Below are 19,266 nucleotides of genomic sequence, written 5' to 3' on the forward strand. Positions count from 1 at the left end.
CCGCCCAGCCCCGCCTCCTGCTCTTGTAGCTCCGCCCCCCTTGTCTTCACTCTCCGAGTCCCGATCTCTTCTCACCCCGGCAAGATGGCGGCGCCCGTGCAGGGGGAGGCGGCGTGGAACCGGTGGCGCGTGCCGTGGCCTGCGAGCTGCGCTACGGTGGCCCTGCCGGCCCAACACCCGGCAGGTAGCGGAGCAAAGGGCAGCACTGGGGAGGGGGCACTGGGAAGAACAAGCACGTACCACCCTCCGCTGGAACCGTGAGGGAAGATGGCAGGGGCGTGCGTGGGGCGTCACGGGAAGGATTCTGGAGTCGGGGGGGTTCATTAGTGGGCTGCACTGGAAGGGTGGGAGAACTCACCAGGCAGGCTCTGCAGGATATGGGGCGACCCCCCACCCCCATGCGTACAGGGCCATTAGCTCTTGCCCTTCCCGTCTGTAAACTTGAGGCACCAGTACCTGACTCGCAGATCATCTGTGACTCTGAAACGCAGCTAGTCGCATACGGCGTGAGGCGTGTGTGTGACTGGGATTGTCAAGGATCTGGGAATGGATTTTTAAAGGGTCTGATCTAGTAGTTTTAGTCCCAGAGTTCTAAAGGTTTGTGGTTTAAATACAGAACAAAACCTGACTAGAAGTGATCATGATTTTAAAAAAACCAACCCCTTCCCTCAACTCACTACCTGGCAGTTTTATTTCTATTCCCTTGCAGTTTTAGGAACACAAATCCAAATCTATTGGACTAGCTCTAGTGATACTGCCTAAACTAGTTGTGTTGCACTGTCCAAGCTAAGTGAAATGGAAAACACAAAAAGTGGGGAGAAGTAAATGACTTTCAAATTCTGTTTTAATGAAACTCCCACGTGTTATATATCATAAGTAAGGACTAAAGAATGTATTGCAGGCAAGAGTAACAAACTGGTATTTGTTCAAATGTATTTGAAAACAAGACAGGTAGTTCCTAGCTTTTATGAAGTATGTTTCTTTGGTCCATGTGCTTTGGGACATGGGTTGTTATAATTTATGCTGTCCTAATATGATTTATCTTGTATGGATTAATGTCTTCATTTTTTCCTCAGTGAGATGCCTCCCAGCTGTTGTTAAAGGATGTTACAAGGTCAGCACGTTGCTAAAGAGTAAAGCTGTGGATGCAGAAGGAAAAGTTTTACATTCGATCCTTTATGGTTTCCACAACAGAATGTCTCACCATAAAACCTATTTGTCTCTGAAACAGGTCAGCAAGAAGAAGCTTCATGAAATAATTATGGTTTGAATGAGCCTTCTAAATCTCAGTTATAAGTCCATTGCACTTTTCTCAAAATTTCTTTTGAGGAAGAAATTTGGCAGGCTTGTTTTCATCCCAAAAGTGTGGGTTTGGGTAGTTTCATAGCTCTCTTTGCTTGTCTTTAAGACATTGTAAGTTCCACTGGTTTTTGAATCAAGTCTTGCTCCTTTGTAATCAATGAGAATTCTGCTACTTATTTCCGTAAGAACGATATTTAGACCCTTTCTGTTCAAGTTAAGACCCTAATAAATGTAATTAGATGCTTTTATCCATTTCATGCTTCTTACAATTCATGAATAATAGAAATACAAATATTTGTGTTCAATTTATAATGGGTGGGGAAAAATAATCCACAAATTGCCTTTGAAATACAACTTCTGCAAACTATCCTTGGGAAAGAACTGAGTTTTTCAAAGCAGCTTTAAAAAGTGAAGCTGAATATATTTGATAAATATCAATTAAAAAAAATTTGGTGTATTCTATCTAAATATAATAAGTATGCTGCTCATTGCTGTAGCACAATTGAGATTACAACCTAGGTTTTCTGACTTCCTATCTATCCACTTGACACACTGCCTCCTTCTGAAGTCATTTGCATTTTTATTTTTGAAAACTTAATTAAATCCTCAAAATAGCAACATGCAGCCTAGAGGAGTCAGCATTAATCAACAATCTCTTTGCCCCAGTGTAAATTCTTGTCACAATAATGTCATAGAGAGATCCCACCACCATTATTCAGATATTTGAATGTATCAATGTACGAGACCTAGAAGGTCCACCTACTGCCCTTGGCAGACCAAGAAGGGGAGTTGTTGTCTTATTTAACAGATGACTCTTAGGCTAAAAAACTTGTTTTTCTGAAAGTATCCACTCAAGGTGTTTGTTCTCTTTTCAGGTAGAACAATGCTTAAAGCGTTTAAATCAGATGAACTTGATGGGCTCCATTCAAGATCTGGCGGAGTTGTGTCCCAAGTAAGTTGCATGAAACTGTATATAGACTCATAGACTCATAGACTTTAAGGTCAGAAGGGACCAATATGGTCATCTAGTCTGACCTCCTGCATGATGCAGGCCATAAATGTTGACCCCCCCACTTTCCCTTAACTCTGCTGTTGAAGTCTCCAGATCGTGATCTAAAGACTTCAAGTTGCGGAGAATCTTCCAGCTTGCGACCCCTGCCCTATGCTGCGGGGGAAGGCGAAAAACCTCCAGGGCCACTGTCAATCTACCCTGGAGGAAAATTCCTTCCCGACCCAGGATACCTCCAGGGCCACTGTCAATCTACCCGGGAAAATTCCTTCCTGACCCGGTATATCTTACCGCCCATTATCTTGCAACATGATTCATTATCTTAGGCCATGTCCACACTACAAAGTTTGGTTGACACAAGTTATGTTGGCATAACGCTGCCGTAGATGGTATATTGCTTGTGCATGTGCATACTTGGCTCCTAGCATCGGCTCTGTGCATAAAACTTATCAGGAGTGTTTGTGTTGATGCACAGTGCAGTGCACCATGGGTAGATATCCGAGTGTGCAACCTGCCACTGTCCAGCTCACTGTCTCTTGGGAAGTTTTGACAATGCATGGTGGGGCAGAAATGAGTTATGCAGGGGTGTCTGGGAGCAAGGGCTCAACTTTTCAGCGTGCAACTGTCTGCATCGCAAAATGGCATCTATATCCCATAATTTTCTTGTCTTAAAAAAAAAAAAAAAAAAAATTCCATGAAACTGTACAGCCATCTTCACTGTCCATTATCTCTGACAGAAGCATGGAGTCTGCACAGCTCTGTGCTATTGTCGTAAGTGTTGCAAGCACAGGACGGACACATGATCCTTCAGTACTTGCAGAGCCATAAGAAGAACCAAATCAGTGAAGAACATGATGATTTATTGGATGACAGACTGCTGTGAGACATAGTGAGAACCAATTCAAGGTTGCTAGTGCCATTCACAGAGCAGCTGCAGATGGCGAAGAGTCACTTCTTGGCCTGAGAAAGGAGCACTGACTGTTGGGATCTCATCGTAATGCAAGTTTGGGATGATGAGCAAAGGCTGCAGAACTTTTGGATGTGAAAGGCCACCTTCCTGGATCTGTGTGCTGAGCTCGCCCCATCCCTCCAGCACAGGGATGAGAGCTGCACTTACAGTGGAGAAGCAAGTGGGGATCGCACTGTGGAAACTTGCAAGGCTGAATTGCCACCAGCCAGTAGGAAATCATTGTGGAGATGGAAAATCCACGGGAGGGGCCGTTGTCATGCAAGCATGCAGGGCCATTAATCGTCTCATGCAACATAGGACCGTGAGACTCAGCAACGTGCAGGCATAGTGGATGGATTTGCATCAGTGGGATCCCGAACTGCGGTGGAGCAATAGACAGCACGCATCTCCCTATTTTGGCACCAGAGCACCTTGCCACAGGGCTACTTTTCAATGGTTATGCGAGCATTGGTGGATCACCAGGTACGCTTCACCAACATCAGTGTTGCCTGGTGATGGAAGGTGCATGACACTTGCATCTTTAAGAACACAGGACTGTTCAGAAAGCCACAAGCAGGCACTTTCTTTCCCGACCGGCGGATTACCATTGGTGATGTTGAAATGCCAGTACTGATCCTGGGGGACCCAGCCTACACGTTACTCCTCTGGCTTATGAAGCTGTACACCAGCCACCTCAACAGCAGCAAAGAGAGATTCAACTATCTGCGCAGTAAGGGGCAGAACGACAGTTGAATGTGCTTTTGGTAGATTGAAGGGATGCTTACAAGATTGGATCTCAGTGGAAAAAAAAACCATCCCAGCGGTTACAACCGTCTGCTGTGACGTGCATAATATCTGTGAAGCAAAGAGGGCATGTTTGCTGCTGGGGTGAGGTGGAGTGGCTGTCTGCTGAGTCTGAACAGCCAGACACAAAGGCTACTAGAATTGCTCAGTGTGGAGCTATACGGCTCAGGGAGGCTTTGATAGAGCACGACAACAGTAAGTCACAGGAATGTGTTGTGGTGGACTGTGCTCTCCCTGGCCCTGCTGTTTGGGGCCTATTCGGAATTGTGTGGTGGTTGGTGTACATCTATGAATATCACATTGCCAGTGCACCTGTTAATTTTGTGGTGCTTGCTGTACATTTATGATCAATACACTGTAGGTCACTGATCCTCTGAGTTGTTACACTGTACAGTAACAAGTGGGTGCTTTCAGAACTGCTAGATACTCTGCAGCATATGTTGTGATCTGATAAAGATGAATTATTTTCCAAATAATAGAATTTTATTCATTAACAAAAAGTGCAAAGAAAAATCTGCAATTTAAAAGCAAATACATTAAAAACTAATGGAACAGAACTTAACTAGGGGGAAAGAACATTCATGGCCACTTTACCTACACATACAGCAACTGTGGCTTTCACAGGTCAGTTATGTGATGCTCTGGTTGTCCTTAATATCCTGTGATCGGGACAGGGATGCAGCCCAAGATGCCATGTGGAATGTTGGCGGGGGAGGAGTATAAGGAAGTGCTGCAATGGAGTTCCCCATGGATTGCAAAGGGAGACAAGCCTGTAACTGTTGAACCCGTAGGTCCAGAAGAGTCTGCAGCATCTGTGTTTGTTGTCAGAGAAGCCCCATTACGTCCCACATCTCCCTCCCCTTTTCCTGCTGGGACTCCTGGGCCTTTGTCCTGTCTGCTCTTTCCTTCTCCAGGCTGTCTGCAGCGTTCACTCTCCGGGCCCTGTGCTCATGGTTTGATGCAGCACTAGCTTGCAGGATTTCATTGAACGTGTCACCCCAAGTCCTCTTCTTTCTCCTCCTTATCTGACTCAGGCGTTCAGTGGATGTGGAGCAGGAACCCCTCAAGGCAGCTACGGCACAAAATGCATAGAGGTACCATTGTCAGGATAGTCACAACGGAAAGCGAAAGTTGAGGTTCAGAACTCCCATCCTTTGCTCTCCTAAAGAATTAAACAAGACACGCTCATTGACACATCTGCTTTGGCATGATTGTGCAGGGTGCCACTCACAGCACCAGCCATGGTGAGTGTGGCCCACCAGGGGTGAGGGAATTGCTCATTTGCATGAAACTGAATATAGGGCAACAGCACTGAATACTGGGACCATTTCCCACAGGGGGTGGTGATTTTAGCTGATATCTCACTTCTCAGAGTAACAAAGGCACAGAGAGCACAGCTGCTGCTAGTGTTCCGAAGCTGCCCAGGCCTGTATGCTGCTACCTGTATACTGCAATAGTGCCTGCCAAAGTTATCACTGAGTGGTGTGAGAAAGTGCCCTACCATGGAGGAAGAAATAAGGCTGCCATCCCTAGAAACCTTTGGGAGAGGATTGCAGAGTACCTCCATGAAAGTTTCCTTGAGATCTTTCAGGAGGATTCCAGGGCCATCCCTGTGTACATGAACAAATTGCTCTGAATGCCCCCCCTTGCCTAACTCTACAGAGCAATGAAAAGCAGATAACTACGCTACCTCTCTTTGTTCTACTGCTGCCTCTTCTAGTATGAGTAAACTAATGAAAAGTCGATAGCTGTGCCCTGTTAAGTTGAGGGCACTGTCAGTACATCAATGTAATGGGAAATACAGTTACACTTAAGGTTCCTTCCTCTGCATCGGACTTTCCCATGCTCGGACTTTCCCATGCTGCCTGGACTGCAGTGGAGTCTTAAACAGGTCCTGATGCTCATCATAGCTGGACCCTTGGTCACTTGTCCCACATCCTACTCCTCTTCCACTTCCTACTCATCCTTGCTGTTCATGCCAGGGGCCTGTGGCTCGGGCTTCTTGGAGGTATCCATTGTGGTGATGGGGTCTCTGCCAAGTATGGCATGCAGCTCTTTGTAAATGTGGCATGTCTGCAGTTCGGCACCAGATTGACTGTTGGCCTCCATGACCTTCTGATATGCCTGATGTAGTTCCTTCACTTTCATGTGGCACTGCTGCTCGTCCATGTCGTACCCCTTCTGCATCCCCTGTGCAATCTGCTCGTAGATGTCCACATTTCTACAGCTAGTCTGTAGCTGTATCTGCACAGCCTCTTCTCCCTACAGGCCCAGGAGATATTAGATCTCATATGTAATCTGAGCTGGAGCAAGTCTGGAGTGTGTAGCTGTCATGTCCAGCTGAGCAGTTGCACACAACAATGGAGAGCTGCTAGGTGCACTCACCAACTGGGACAATTAGGAGGCATTAAAGGGAGGGGGCCTTCCACACTCTGTGATCCCTAGGCAGTGGAGTTCATAATTGTGACCAGAGCGGTCAGTGTCTGGCATTGTGGGACAGCTGCTGGAAGACTGTTAGGATTAACATAAGTAATGCAGTGTCTGTACTCCTGCTGCGTCAATCTTGGTACATCGACCATAGCTCAACGCCACTTTGGGAAGGGGTGTTACTGCCTTGCCATAACAGGGCGCTTACATAGGTGGGAGACGGATTTAAGAATAGACACATGCACAAAGGCACCTAACTTTGTAGTGTAGACCAGGCCTCAGTAAGCATTACCTCCAAGCTGCTAAAAACTTCAGAAGAAAATACAAATGCTAAGTGTAACCACTATCTCCTTATCCTTCTGACAATGTAGGAAAAGTAAATCTGAAAATGCAGGGGAGTGCTTAGTTCCCAGCCAGCCTGTGATAGAAGTGGTGGCGGTGAAGATCTTGGGAGGCTGCAAGCTCTTGCTGCGCTTACTGGAGTGTTGCTGCAAAGCATTTGTGTATCCTTTCTCTTTACAGAATGATTTTCTTAAATATCACTTGCTGCCCTCCCCCATTCAGCTTTATGGTGAAAACAAAACTGGATCTACTGTAGGCTTGTAACTGCTGCTGTACTCAGCCAAGCAATTTTTTTTTTTAAATCTATTAAAGAAGCTTCAAGTTGCATGCATCTATTTGTGTTATTAGGTGTGAAACTCATGCTGCTGGCAAGTTTGCCATTGCAGCCCCGAGTAACCCAGTATTTGGGTATCCCTAGCCTAAACAATTGCCAAGGATATTGCTTCTTGAGGTTTTTTTAAGGAAAGTCTCTTTGCTCACTGAGTTCCATTGTACAATATGTTGTTGTCTAACCTTAATCAGCTTAATTTCCAGCCTGTCTGTTAAGCATCTGTGTTTGGAAGAATACATCCTCTTGAACACTGTGGTTTCGGGATTGTTGAGCAGATTATGGTTTGTACATTTTGAAAACTAATCTTTACTGTTTTTTGACTGTCTTCTTTTCCTTGGGTACTTTCACCAGCAGATGGCATGGTTGTACTCTGGCCTTTCTGGTTAGTGAGTTGTCTGTCACCAGAATAGGGTGGTGTAGCACTAGTCGGTGCCACCTTCCTTCCCTCTTGACCTGTTAGTTTCGGGTGCGACAAACAAGCTGTGTTCTCTTACTGGATATCCTGTAGGATGCTGTAGTTAGTAGATGTGAAGTGTACGTACTTGGCACTTAGCAAATTTCTCTAACATTAACTATACCACAGTCAGGGTGGTTGGCATTATTATTATTAATACAGAGTATTACCATGACACTAATTTAACCATAAATTCCTTTATTAAATCCAAAGGCCAAATGATATTTATACAGCTGCTCCAAACGGGTCTTAAATGCCTAAGCAATAACCACACCCATATAGTAAGATGCAGTTATAAGTATGGATTGGATACTTAAAACAGGACTAGACCTGGGGTGCTCAAACCCATGTTGACTGGTTCCAGCTGGACAGGGCAGGTATTCGGAGTGAACCCTCAGCCTGTTATACCTTTGTTATCAGACCCTACGTGACTGAAAATGTCTTTTTGATTGAACCAGTTTGAACCACTCTTGGTAACTAGGTTGTCTTCTTTAAGGACTTTTCCTCGTATCTTGTCAGTTACCTTCCAGGTCCAGTTTTTCCAATTTATCCCTCTTCCTTCAAGGCTTTCCCACAACTGCTAACAGGACCTGCACTTTACATAAACTGCAAAGCATATATTTTCTTTAGCTAAGTTCATTTCACCCTATATATACACGGTGTCAATTTGCCACAACATTTTTTTAGCATCTGGGATTTTCCAGTAACCAATCTGACCTGCCTCATGCTGAAAATGAAATGGATAGAATGGAGTCAGTCCTCAATGCTCCCGATTCTTTCAGTGAAATCATTGTTCTAGTCTCTTCACATCATTGCAAGTGTGCAACTAGACTGCAAAAATGTAGACCCTCTTGCATGGCATAGCTCCATGTATAATAAATTGTATAAGTGCTGTTTGGAACAGGAAATTTTTTTCCAGTTTCCATTGAAAAGGAAAGTCTCTAATATCAAATAAGTAGGCCCAACTGCATTGAATCGATGCAAAATAGTTTGGTGCATGAAAGAATTCCCATTAAATGGGCTTGGCTGGATGTTACTTGCGAACCTGCTAATTCCCAGCGTTTATGGAAGATCCACTAGATCTAGTGCTAGGGAAGAAAAGGTTTCTGGAGGGTGGGTATTGGATGGAGACTTAGAGTGGAGCAAGTCTTGTCCTGTTGCTCCGTGCTTAAGGTTGCCAGCCCTCCAGGACTGTCCTGAAGTCTCCAGGAGTTAAAGATGAATCTTTTAATTAAAGATTATATCATGATGAAACCTCCAGGAATAGGTTCAACCAAAATTGGTAACCCTCCCTTAGGCCAGAATCCAGCACTGAGGAAGCCGTTTACATTGGGAGGTTATGCTATTTGTAGGGAAGAACCAGTTTCAAAACACAGGCAAGGGAAGGTGGTTGGAGAGCATGAAGTCAGATCCAGAAGTGTGGGGGGGAGGGGGGAAAGGGACTTCTTTAGGAGAAAAGGGGAGGAAGAGGCAGTTACGGGATTAGTGTACTTGCTTAGTGAATACAAGTTAAACAGCTTGTGTCTGCAGCTGGCTCATGCCCATGTGTTTATCTTCCCAGGATTCTTTATAGGTGTGTATTACAAAGCCTCATTTCTTTATATGGGGTGTTGTCTGGGTTGCTGCAGGAGGTGTCCAGGACCCAGCAGATGCCTTATATTAAGGGGTTTACCTTCCCTTCTGAAATCACTGAGTTTCTGGGACCCCTTTATTTGGAGATTAAAAAAAGACCTAAAGTACTTGCAACAAAAAAGGCAACTGGATGGCTGAACAAACTGTTTGCAGGGCCTGCAGTAGCATCCAGGTGCAGTAAAGAGAGAGGCCTGGCAGCTCCCACAAGGTGCAGCAAGATGACCAACATCCAGCGCCCCATTGACATTGGGAAGCCGGTTCTGGTGAAGAGAGCAAACAGAGGTAAAGAATTCTGAGGTAGTATCGTTGGTGCGGAGGCCCATGTTAGCAACGTGCCCCTAATCCTTAGGTTCTACCTGCATAAAATGGAGTAAATCCTGTGGCTCAGGGATACCACAGGTCCCAGCATTAAATGCTTCATCTTAAGCTTCTCTGGGCCAGGTACATGCTGGGGTCTCTAACAGAAGAATGATAAGAAGGTGTGCTTTGGCCTACCCTTGTCTTTCACGTCAGCTTCTGAAATGTAAAGCTTTGCAGTTTTGTTACTGTTTTTCTGGAAATGTGTGAAGACTTTTTTTTGGGGTGGGGTCGGGGGGGGAGGGAGAGTGTTAAGTAATGCTTTGCACTTCCACGGTGCGGTACAGTACAGGATCTCAAAACCCTTTACAAAGATGAACAATTTAAGCCTCTCAGCATGTCTATAAGGTAGGCAGCTCATTCTGATCATTCCTCCCCATTTTTAAATGAGGGGACAGTGAAGCTAAGTAAACTGGCCAAGTCCCATACAGCAGAACCTAGATCCTCTGATTCCTAGTTCTGTCCTTTAACCACTAAACCTCCCTTCCAGGAGGGGTGATGGCAGAAACCAAAAGCATCGAAGTGCATGAATGGCTTTCTTTATCCACCTAATTTTTCTGGGTTGCTTTCTGTGAATCTCGCCATCCATTTTGTTCCTTGCATCTAGCTGGCTGAGATGCATCTTGCATCTGGATCCTTTGCTCACCCCTCTTTGCATTGCCAGCTGGCAATGCTGAACCTTGGTGTGAGCCAATTGTTAGTAAGAAGCTTATGACCCGATGTCTCCTGTATGGCTGTGCAGCAGACTGAAGGGCTGAGCTGGGGTGAAATTGTGCAGTTACAGAAACAACTCTTACCAAAACAAACTAACTCTTCCCATTTTTAAGCGACAATCTTTTCTTTCTCTCCCTCTCCAGGGAAGCAGTTGGGATTTGACATCAAGACCTTATGTAGGCAACTTAAACCCAGAATCCAAGAGGTTTGTATGGCTTAAATTAACACACGTTGCATCTTTTAAAGAGGACATCAGGGCTCCAAAGGCTTTTTCTGTATGTTTGTGATTGGAAAATATTCTCTCCCCTTTGCGCTGCCTGTCCCTGACACTTTGAAGCTAGTGGCTTCCAGGGCTCTTTCTCTGGCTTACCTTATCTTAGCTCCTCAGACTGACATGAAGGCTTTGTGTAGACAATGTAGTTTTATCCTTTGCTTGCAGATCTGAGTGCTTTACAAATGTGGGTATCCGTCTCCATTTCACAGTTGGTGCTAGAGATGGGAATTGGGACTTAAGTTCATGAAAACTGCAGTTCTTCCTCTTAACAACCAGTCCACTGCCTGCTGGTGCAGTAAATTATGTTTCTTTAACATTAAGCATCTGAGCTTCTCTCCTGTTGAGGATCAGTTGGACACTGATTTTTTTTTTTATTTTATTTATTTTTTTAAACACTAATTTCTTCCTTCATCTTTATTTCAGGAAGTAGACTTCAGGCTAACGCTTTCTGAAGCAAAAGCAGTGAGATCCCAGCATGCCAAATCCCTTGTGTTGCGGTTTAGAGAAGCCTGCTCTTTTGGAGAACTGTCTGAAGCACTCAAAACCGCCATTCTCCACTGCAAAAGCAAAAAGCTCAAGTCAGAAGCTTTCTTTCTGGGAACCAAACTTTTGAAAAGCAAACGGCTGCACCATGTGGAGGCTCAGGGCTGCAGGCAGGTGTAATTTAACATGGATTTGGGGTTTTCAGGGACAACACGCTGCGGTTCTTCAATATATCTTACTATTTAGGTCTTACCTATGTGGGAAAGTTGTATTGGTATTACCAAAGTGTTGAATTAAAACTAATGTAGCTAGGCTAGTACAAAACCTTGTGTGGAGGCTGTTGTTCTGGTATGAGTGGGGTTTTGGCTTATCTTAAATCAATTAAGAACAGGTTTAAGATGACAGAAATAAGCTATTCTTAAACCAAAGTAAGAGTCCACCAGTGTGCAGTTGCTTAATTAAATCAATTTAATGATACGGCTGCAAGTTCCTGTGTAGAAAAGCCCTTGGAATGTACACAGATCTAGAAATGCATTTGAGGGGAGGTGTATTACTCTATGAATGCATTATTCTGTTCACTCATCTGCAGTGAGGCTTTTTTAAATGAGTGAATGAATACTTTGTACACTGCAGTAAGATATAAGGGTGGGTGAATACTCTTTCTATGTGGGATGGTGATTTTTTGCAAGCCTGGGCTTATGATTTCCAAGATGCTTTCTATACCTCTGGGTTGTGAGGGAAGAAGGGAAATGTCCAAGTCTCCCAAAGCTGAGGTTTGAATTTTGCCAGAGCAGAAACCACTTTTTTCCCCCCCTCTCACTGAATTGCTTTGGTTTTTCCCCTTCACCTTAAAGCTTACAGAAAAAACTGGGCTGTGTTAAAGCATCTATCTGCAAATACCTTCTCTCTGGCTTGCAAAAGGCACGTTGGCCAAAGCAGTACCGCAGAGCAAGTTCCTGGCAGCAAAGGAAGATCAAACTGTCCAGAAGGTCAAAATCTGTCTCAAAGAAGACTCCAGAGTTTGTTCAACAAAACACTCCCAGCCTTTCTGAAGACAGTATGCCTGGTGCTGCGTCCCTCTATCCTTCTTGGCAGTGTGAGCATTCACTTCACCTAAGAAAAGCAGGAGACTGTAGCGCTACCAAGCATGTTGGAGAACAAGACAAAGTGGGGACCTCTGAACCTGTGGCGTTGGAAAGAAACCCTGGGCCTACAGTGAAAGGGACTAGTGAGAACGATGATATTGATGACATTTTTGCAGTAATGGGTGTATAACACTGGTGCGATGATGTGGGGGTGAGTCACTGTAGTACAGAGGTCCCCCAAACTGTGGGGCACACCCCCCAAGGGTAGGTGTGGAGGAACATTTGGGGGGGCATAGTGATGCCCAAGCCAGCCCCCATGGGGAGTGGGGAAAAGAGCGCCACCCAACCCCGCTCCAATCCCTCTGCTCTGGCCCCATGCGCAGCCTCAGTTCTGCACCTGTCCCACTCCAAGCCTTGGCCCCGCCCCAAACCTCGGCCCCTGGCTATAGCTCTGTTCCCAACCCTGGCTGGAGACCTGCACCCAGCTGCACCCCTGTTACCTGTGTCTGTCTCTCCACCCACCCTGGGAGCTACAGCCCTGCTCCTGGCCAAGGGGCGGGGGGGAGGAGTGGACAGAGAAGTGTAACTGAAAAGTTTGGGGACCACTGCTGTAGAACTCCACAGTCTAGCTTTTTATAACTGCCTAAAGAAAACTATTAGAAACATTGTTAAAGTGTTAGTCTCTGTAATCCACATACTTAATTTCCCCACAATAATTGGGGGCTAGTGAAGCTGCACTACAGAGAAGATAGTGGTCCTACTAAATGTTTCTTTGTAAAATGTTATTTTAGAGGAGATACCTCAGATGGACAGTTCAATAAATTGTCATGGGTGAGAGGGCCTTGCTAAGGGAACAATGGTTTATTTGGGCGTTTTTCATCTCTTCATCAAGAAAAGCACAATGGCTCTAGTCCTACTGTATGATGATGAGAGACCTGTGTTATAAGTGCTGCAATCACAGAATGTAGTATAAAACACCCTGTTAGAAACCAACGAGAGGACAAGACTCCTCTAGCATGTGGAAAGAGCTGGGCCATCTGCTTCTGGCTATCAAAGGAACCCCTCCCTTGCCCTGAGTGAAAATTTAAAATACTTTATGTATTTGTGTTTTTCAAACAAGCCAAGATATATATATATATATATATATGTCACCCCTTTAATATTTGCTGCTTATACAGAAGCCAAAATGTCTTTGTATTGTCATGATCCTAGAGCCTGGACAGCAGTCTTTGTCATTCTGATGCCTGAAGTGTATGGGAGCACATAAGCTAGGTCCTACAGTGTTGCCTTCAGCCAATGGTTGGTGGTACATCAACTCATCTAGATATTTGCCTAGTTTTTAACAGGCTGCATAAAAAGCACTAGCAAAGTCAGTACAAACTAACATTTTATACAGAACTTTATACTGCTGTGTATACTATACACTGAAATGTAAGCACAATATTTATATTTGATTTTATAATTATATGATGAGAAAATAAGCAATTTTTCAGTAAGTGTGCTGTGACACTTTTTTGTATTTTTGTCTGATTTTGTAATCAAGTAGTTTAAGTGAGGTGAAACTTGAGGGTACTCAAGACAAATCAAACTCCTGAAAGGGGTTCAGCAGTCTGGAAAGGTTGACAGCCACTGCTTTAACCTATCCAAACTCTAGTGCTTGGCCAGATCTGAAATGTAGATCATGCAGTGAGCATACATTCCTGCTGGTGCTGTGACGTTTAAGCCCCACCTGTAGGAGTGATCCACACAGTAAGTCCAGTGGTCAGGGCTGGAGGCACAATCTAGAACAGGGGTAGGCAACCTATGGCATGCGTGCTGAAGGCAGCACGTAAACTGATTTTCAGTGGCACTCACACTACCTGGGTCCTGGCTACCGGTCTGGGGAGCTCTGCATTTTAACTTAATTTTAAGTGAAGCTTCTTAAACATTTTAAAAACCTTATTTACTTTACACACAATAGTTTTGTTATATATTATAGACTTGTAGAAAGAGACCTTCTAAAAACATTAGTGTATTACTGGCACACGAAACCTTAAATTAGAGTGAATAATTGAAGACTCGGCACACCACTTCTGAAAGGTTGCCAACCCCTGATCTAGAATAAGTGTCTCAGCAGTTAGGGTTCCATTGATAACCCCAGTTCTGAAAGATGCTTGCCTATTTGAAGTGCTGATTCTGTGCATAAAACAGCTCAGAGTAGGGGGAGAGGTGAGCTGATGCTTCAGCTTGCATGCAGTGTAGCTGAGGCTACTTTAAGGGAAGCAGCCAACCAAAATCACTGAAGTAATCTATCTGTAGCATTACAAGATTAAAAATAAGTGTTCTGCCTTTATCCCTCAGAGGACATAAACCCACTTCCTTGGAGTTATTACACTGCCAAATACAGGTAGAGATAAGCTTTTCAGTAACACATTCTATAACTCACTGCTGGACTGAGCCTAGCCAGAAGCAGCTTTAAGCCCAGAAGGCTACTTTCTGGGAAAGAGAAGTCACTGAAAATAAGGATGGAGAATACATGAGCTGACCTGTGGTTTGTCTAGTCTAGTAGCCTCTCTACCAGGGACCAGTACCAACTGCTTCAGAGGAAGGTGCAAGAATAATAGCACCAATCAGGTATGAAATATTTAACTTCACTGCTGCCCAGGATCTCCAAGTTTTGCATTTATTTGTATGTACAAATACATACAAAGCCATGGTCCATACTGAGAAGAACTTAGTTTATGGTCCTCCTTCTATAGCACTGCTGTACAGCAGTAATCTTATTGAATTCAATGGGACTACTGTTCATAGTTACATGTGTGTTCCTAGGACCAGCCCTTAAGTGCCAGAGAAGGGGGAAGGATGCAATCTCATTTTCAAGTTCTATGTTTTTTGTTTAATTACTTTATCTGGTTGGTTTCCTGTAGGTATCACAGCAGAGTAAGAACTGAGGAGGAGGGGGTGACCTGGTACAGCAGTTCCCATGATGCCACTGAAATCTTGCCTTTATCACAATGCCCCAGTGATCAGCTTTGACCTAGAAGAATACTGGGGTTGTATGGAATACTCTCCTATTATACAGCACCTACTACAATGGGCTGCTGGTCCACAACTGGAGCTGGTAGGCAGTATAATACACAAAATAATCTAGGTGCCATTCCTCCTTAAAACCAATCTTTAACATAGTGTCCACAAGAAAGATGATATAAGATGGGGGGAAACTTTGCTCTTCCATCCTCTGGGCTACCTTTAAGTATCCTACCTCACTTCTCCTGTAAACACTTCAGCATAGACACATTGTATATTTTACATTTTATACAGCACCACACCCAGTGGTGGTAAGTATTCAAATTAAGTCACATTACAGTAAATCTAAAGACTGATGATGATTGGGAAGAGGGAAGAGTCATGCATATCTTTGTTCTATAGATTTCTATTTAATGATACCTGGCTTTCAGAGTAACTACTCAACTCCTGAACCATGCATAAAGGTTTCCCCTCCACAAGTTTTGTGATCTTGTTTTCTTTGCATACAAATAAATTAAAATTTCTACAAAAGTCCTGTAGGCTGTTATTTACAAGGTTAAATGCTAGGTTCAGGCAATAGGCTTGAGTAGTCCTGCAGCGTAATACAGCAGGCCAATCTTAGAAGTCGTCTATTTCTTAGTGGTTTGATTGCTGGGAGAATTTCAGGGGGAAGCCATGTAGTAGGCTATAATTCACACTTTTAACACCTTTCTTTTAGAAGATTCAAATCACAAATGTTGTCACTAGTGGGTTAGAGCAGTGGTTCTCAACCAGGAGGCCAGGAGGTATGCAGAGGTCTTCCAGGGGCTACAAAAACTCATCATCTAGAGATATTTGCCTAATTTTACAATCAGCTACATAAAAAGCACTAGTGAAATCAGTACAAACTAAAATTTCATACAGACAATGACTGGTTTGTACTGCTCTATAGACTACACTGAAATGCAATATTTATATTCCAATTGATTTATTTTATAATTATATGGTAAATAAGTAAGCAAAGTGTGTTGTGCCACTTTTGTATTTTTATATCTGATTTTGTAAGCAAGTAGTTTAAGTGAGGTGAAACGTGCTGTCCACAAGCCAAATCAGACTCCTAAAGGGGTACTGTAGTCTGGCAAGGTTGAGAACCAGTGGGTTGAGGGATAAATATGGTCATGCCTGCTGTTTCAAAAGGAGCACCATGGGCTTTGTAGTGGTTCCTACCAAACAGGCAGGACTTCTGTTTATGGTCTTCTGCAGGAGACCCACTCAAACTAAAATATATGGAACGATTTGTGTCTTAAGGATGAAAGGTAAGGCAACTGGTGGAATTTAAACCTAGATTTGACAGACACTAGTGTAATGTTTCAAACATTAAACCAGCTGTGAAATACCACAGCAGCTGCATCTTCCAGCAGTACAAAACTATTCAATTAAAATTATTTCTGACTGAACAGAATCATTAAGCTTTATCTATTATGCCAGAAGGAAACTGGAACCTTCTGTTTATTCATCCCTGGCTGCCTCCTTCTCTTGGTTAATAGATGCCTGAAAACCCAGTCTTGTCTTTCTATAATAGTTCTTTCCATATAATGTATTAGAGTGCAGTTAAATCTAGGGAAGGTGAGCCTAGAGTCACAGCTAACTGAAGCTAAATCTAAAAAGTCAGCATCCTCACTAATATCTGGCAGCACGCACAAAAAAAGCAAAGCCATTTATATGAAAACATTCATATAAATAAATAAAAGATTAAGACCACATTGTGGGCCTAAGACTACTGGACATGCAAATAAATTCTTGTTCCTTATGTGGAAATATTCTCACGTGCCTGAATATATTTAACATTGCAGACTCAAAGCAAGAGGAGTGAACTGTTGAAAATTTTTATTGTTCATAAATACCCCCTTATAAAGAGAAGACACAGAAAAGCAAAAGTTTCAATACCTGGGCTAACTACACTGTATAAACCTCTCCAAACACAATGATGTTCAGGCACTAACTTTTCAATTATTCCTTTGAAATCCACCTAAGGTGGATCAGATGAAGGGTATCTGAATCGAATGAGAACTGTGCACATTTGCCAAGCATCTGTTTTCATTTAGCTTTCAAGTCATCTGGTACATAGCTCAAAAGAAGAGTTGCTACAAACAAGCATGAACTTCTAGAGCACTTCTAGTTTGAACTCCCCCGCCTTTTCTTAAAATAGCATAAAAGAGCATTAAAAATATACAAAACATTAAGATACATTTACAGGCTTGTCTGGCAATTCTAACCAGTAAATGCAGCTTTAGACACTCCAGCACTGAGATCCATCAACCCCCCCCCCCACACACACACACACACAAACCCAAAGCAGTAAGGGTTAATTTCTCAGTATTGAACAAAAAATGCTCAAAAATGTATAGGGATAACATGTAACCATAATGTTTACCATCTCTGCACAATACAAAAGCATCAAGATCCATAGTTTGCTTCGTCAAAAGCCTTCCTGGCTCGTTTCAGTTCTTCATTCATAGTCAACAGGTCTTTTACTCTAGCAAACTTCCGTGGGTCCTTGCGGATCAAAAAGACAATATCCTCAACCTGTACACGTCCCTGCCGTCCAATTGACATTGCCTTGTGTGTCTGTTTAAAAAAAAAAATGTAAATGCTTTCACTGAAATTTATTCTCCCTTTTCCCTCTTGTAAGTTACCTTACACACTATTTTTAAATGGTACCCTTGCACTTTAGTTCTAACAAGCTAGGCTTTGCACTTTTGAAGAGGAAACCAATAGTTTCAGAGATTGAAAGTCACCATCCTAGCTAAACTATGGTGAGGAAAGCCTTTCTAGGTGGTCCATGAACTACCTTTCACACTAGTAAAAACCAGTCTTTTAAGCAGCAATGTTTCCTACCAGTTATTTACTATTTGCAATACGATAGCAGCTTTGAGCAAGGTTCATGGACCAGGATCTATTGTGCCAGTCAGTATGCACCCCACTCCAAAACTCAAATAAATAAAATCTGGAAATCTTATTTCCTGGCAACTCACATATAAGCGCTTCGTTTTAAGGTGCTTTGTCATAAAAAAGTCACAAACATAATATATAAAATTCACAAGCCAAGCCTATGTCTGCACCCTGCACAGCTGCTTTGTGTCTTCATTGAGTGTTGTGTGTGTGTGTATATATAGTGAATTGTTGTCTAACTTGCTGATGACACCAAAATCAGAGTAGCAGCAAGTGCACTGGAGGACAGGCCTAACCTGCAAAATGATGTACAGAGACGAGTACTGGAGTTGCAGTTAGTGAGAAGAAATTAGGTAGTACGGTATATAAGACTCCTGTACCCCAGGAGGAGGAAACACACAGCTCTGTTAAAAAATGGAGTTCATGAATCCCTGGCTAAGGGCAACAAGGCAAATCTTCTCTAACAATAGAAATGGGATCCAATGTCCACACATAGCATGCAGGGCATTTTTTCCCCCCTTTAAAAGTATCACCTAAAAATGCTATACCCACTGTTGAATGCAAGAGATTATCAACCTTGGAAGGATCAAGGGTTAGTGACTGCTGGGATGCAAATCAGATGTTTAATCAGCCAGTTATTGGAATAGTTTAAGACCTTTATTAATAGTTGAAACTTCTGTAATTTTTTTTTTTTTTTTTTTTTTTAATTTTTAGATCTTTTTAGGGAAAAATAAAAAGAAGCCTATTTTTAGCGTCTTTAGAAAACTAACCCATTCCCTTCCACTGATAATCTTTTTTAGAAAGGGCTTTCCTAACCACTGTTCAACAGAGTTATTTGTTTTTAAATGCACTGCTCTCTCTAGCCATTACAGTCCAGAAACAAATTAAGCAGATTTCTTAATAGAACCTACCATCTCTGTGATGAACTCTATCACCAGGTCTTCAAGAATATCCACTGACTCTGTGTAGGGATTCTGGTCATCTCCAAACCCATACATCATACATCTTACTGGGGAAACAGAAAACATGGAATGACTGAAAGAGCTCCCTTGTTCCAGCTATGCAGCACACTTAGCACATGCACTAAGTTCTTCAAACAAACTCAAGTCTACAAGTCTGTGCAAGCCAAACATGATAGAATTGTGGTAAGAATGGCATGCAGATGC

The 19,266-nt window shown here is 43.2% G+C and overlaps 2 protein-coding genes across 4 annotated transcripts; one reads left to right on the forward strand and one right to left on the reverse strand.

Moving 5' to 3' along the window:
* Nucleotides 1–73: 73 nt before the first annotated feature.
* On the forward strand, nucleotides 74–12,561 carry NEPRO (nucleolus and neural progenitor protein). 3 transcript variants are annotated; one of them, XM_024202360.3, is made up of 9 exons: nucleotides 74–184; nucleotides 1,077–1,231; nucleotides 2,178–2,254; nucleotides 6,863–6,994; nucleotides 7,368–7,445; nucleotides 9,180–9,532; nucleotides 10,465–10,526; nucleotides 11,019–11,248; nucleotides 11,933–12,561. In XM_024202360.3, the coding sequence occupies exons 1-9, from the start codon at nucleotides 85–87 to the stop codon at nucleotides 12,351–12,353; spliced, it is 1,608 nt and encodes a 535-aa protein (XP_024058128.2). In that variant the 5' UTR covers nucleotides 74–84; the 3' UTR covers nucleotides 12,354–12,561. The 3 variants fall into 3 exon arrangements, with proteins under 3 accessions (XP_024058128.2, XP_024058129.2, XP_024058126.2); XM_024202361.3 differs by lacking the exon at nucleotides 74–184 and adding an exon at nucleotides 295–597; XM_024202358.3 differs by lacking the exon at nucleotides 74–184 and having other exon boundaries at nucleotides 614–1,231.
* A 4,457-nt stretch (nucleotides 12,562–17,018) lies between these two features.
* Nucleotides 17,019–19,104, reverse strand: TAF13 (TATA-box binding protein associated factor 13). Its single transcript, XM_026657392.2, has 2 exons — nucleotides 19,012–19,104; nucleotides 17,019–17,776 (listed from the first exon to the last, which is right to left on the reverse strand). Exons 1-2 carry the CDS (start codon nucleotides 19,099–19,101, stop codon nucleotides 17,606–17,608), a joined length of 261 nt encoding a protein of 86 aa, XP_026513177.1. The 5' UTR covers nucleotides 19,102–19,104; the 3' UTR covers nucleotides 17,019–17,605.
* Between the last annotated feature and the right edge of the window lie 162 nt (nucleotides 19,105–19,266).

Source organism: Terrapene carolina, unplaced genomic scaffold (genome assembly GCF_002925995.2).
Source record: "Terrapene carolina triunguis isolate 2854851 unplaced genomic scaffold, T_m_triunguis-2.0 Scaffold242, whole genome shotgun sequence".
NCBI lineage: Eukaryota > Metazoa > Chordata > Testudines > Emydidae > Terrapene > Terrapene triunguis.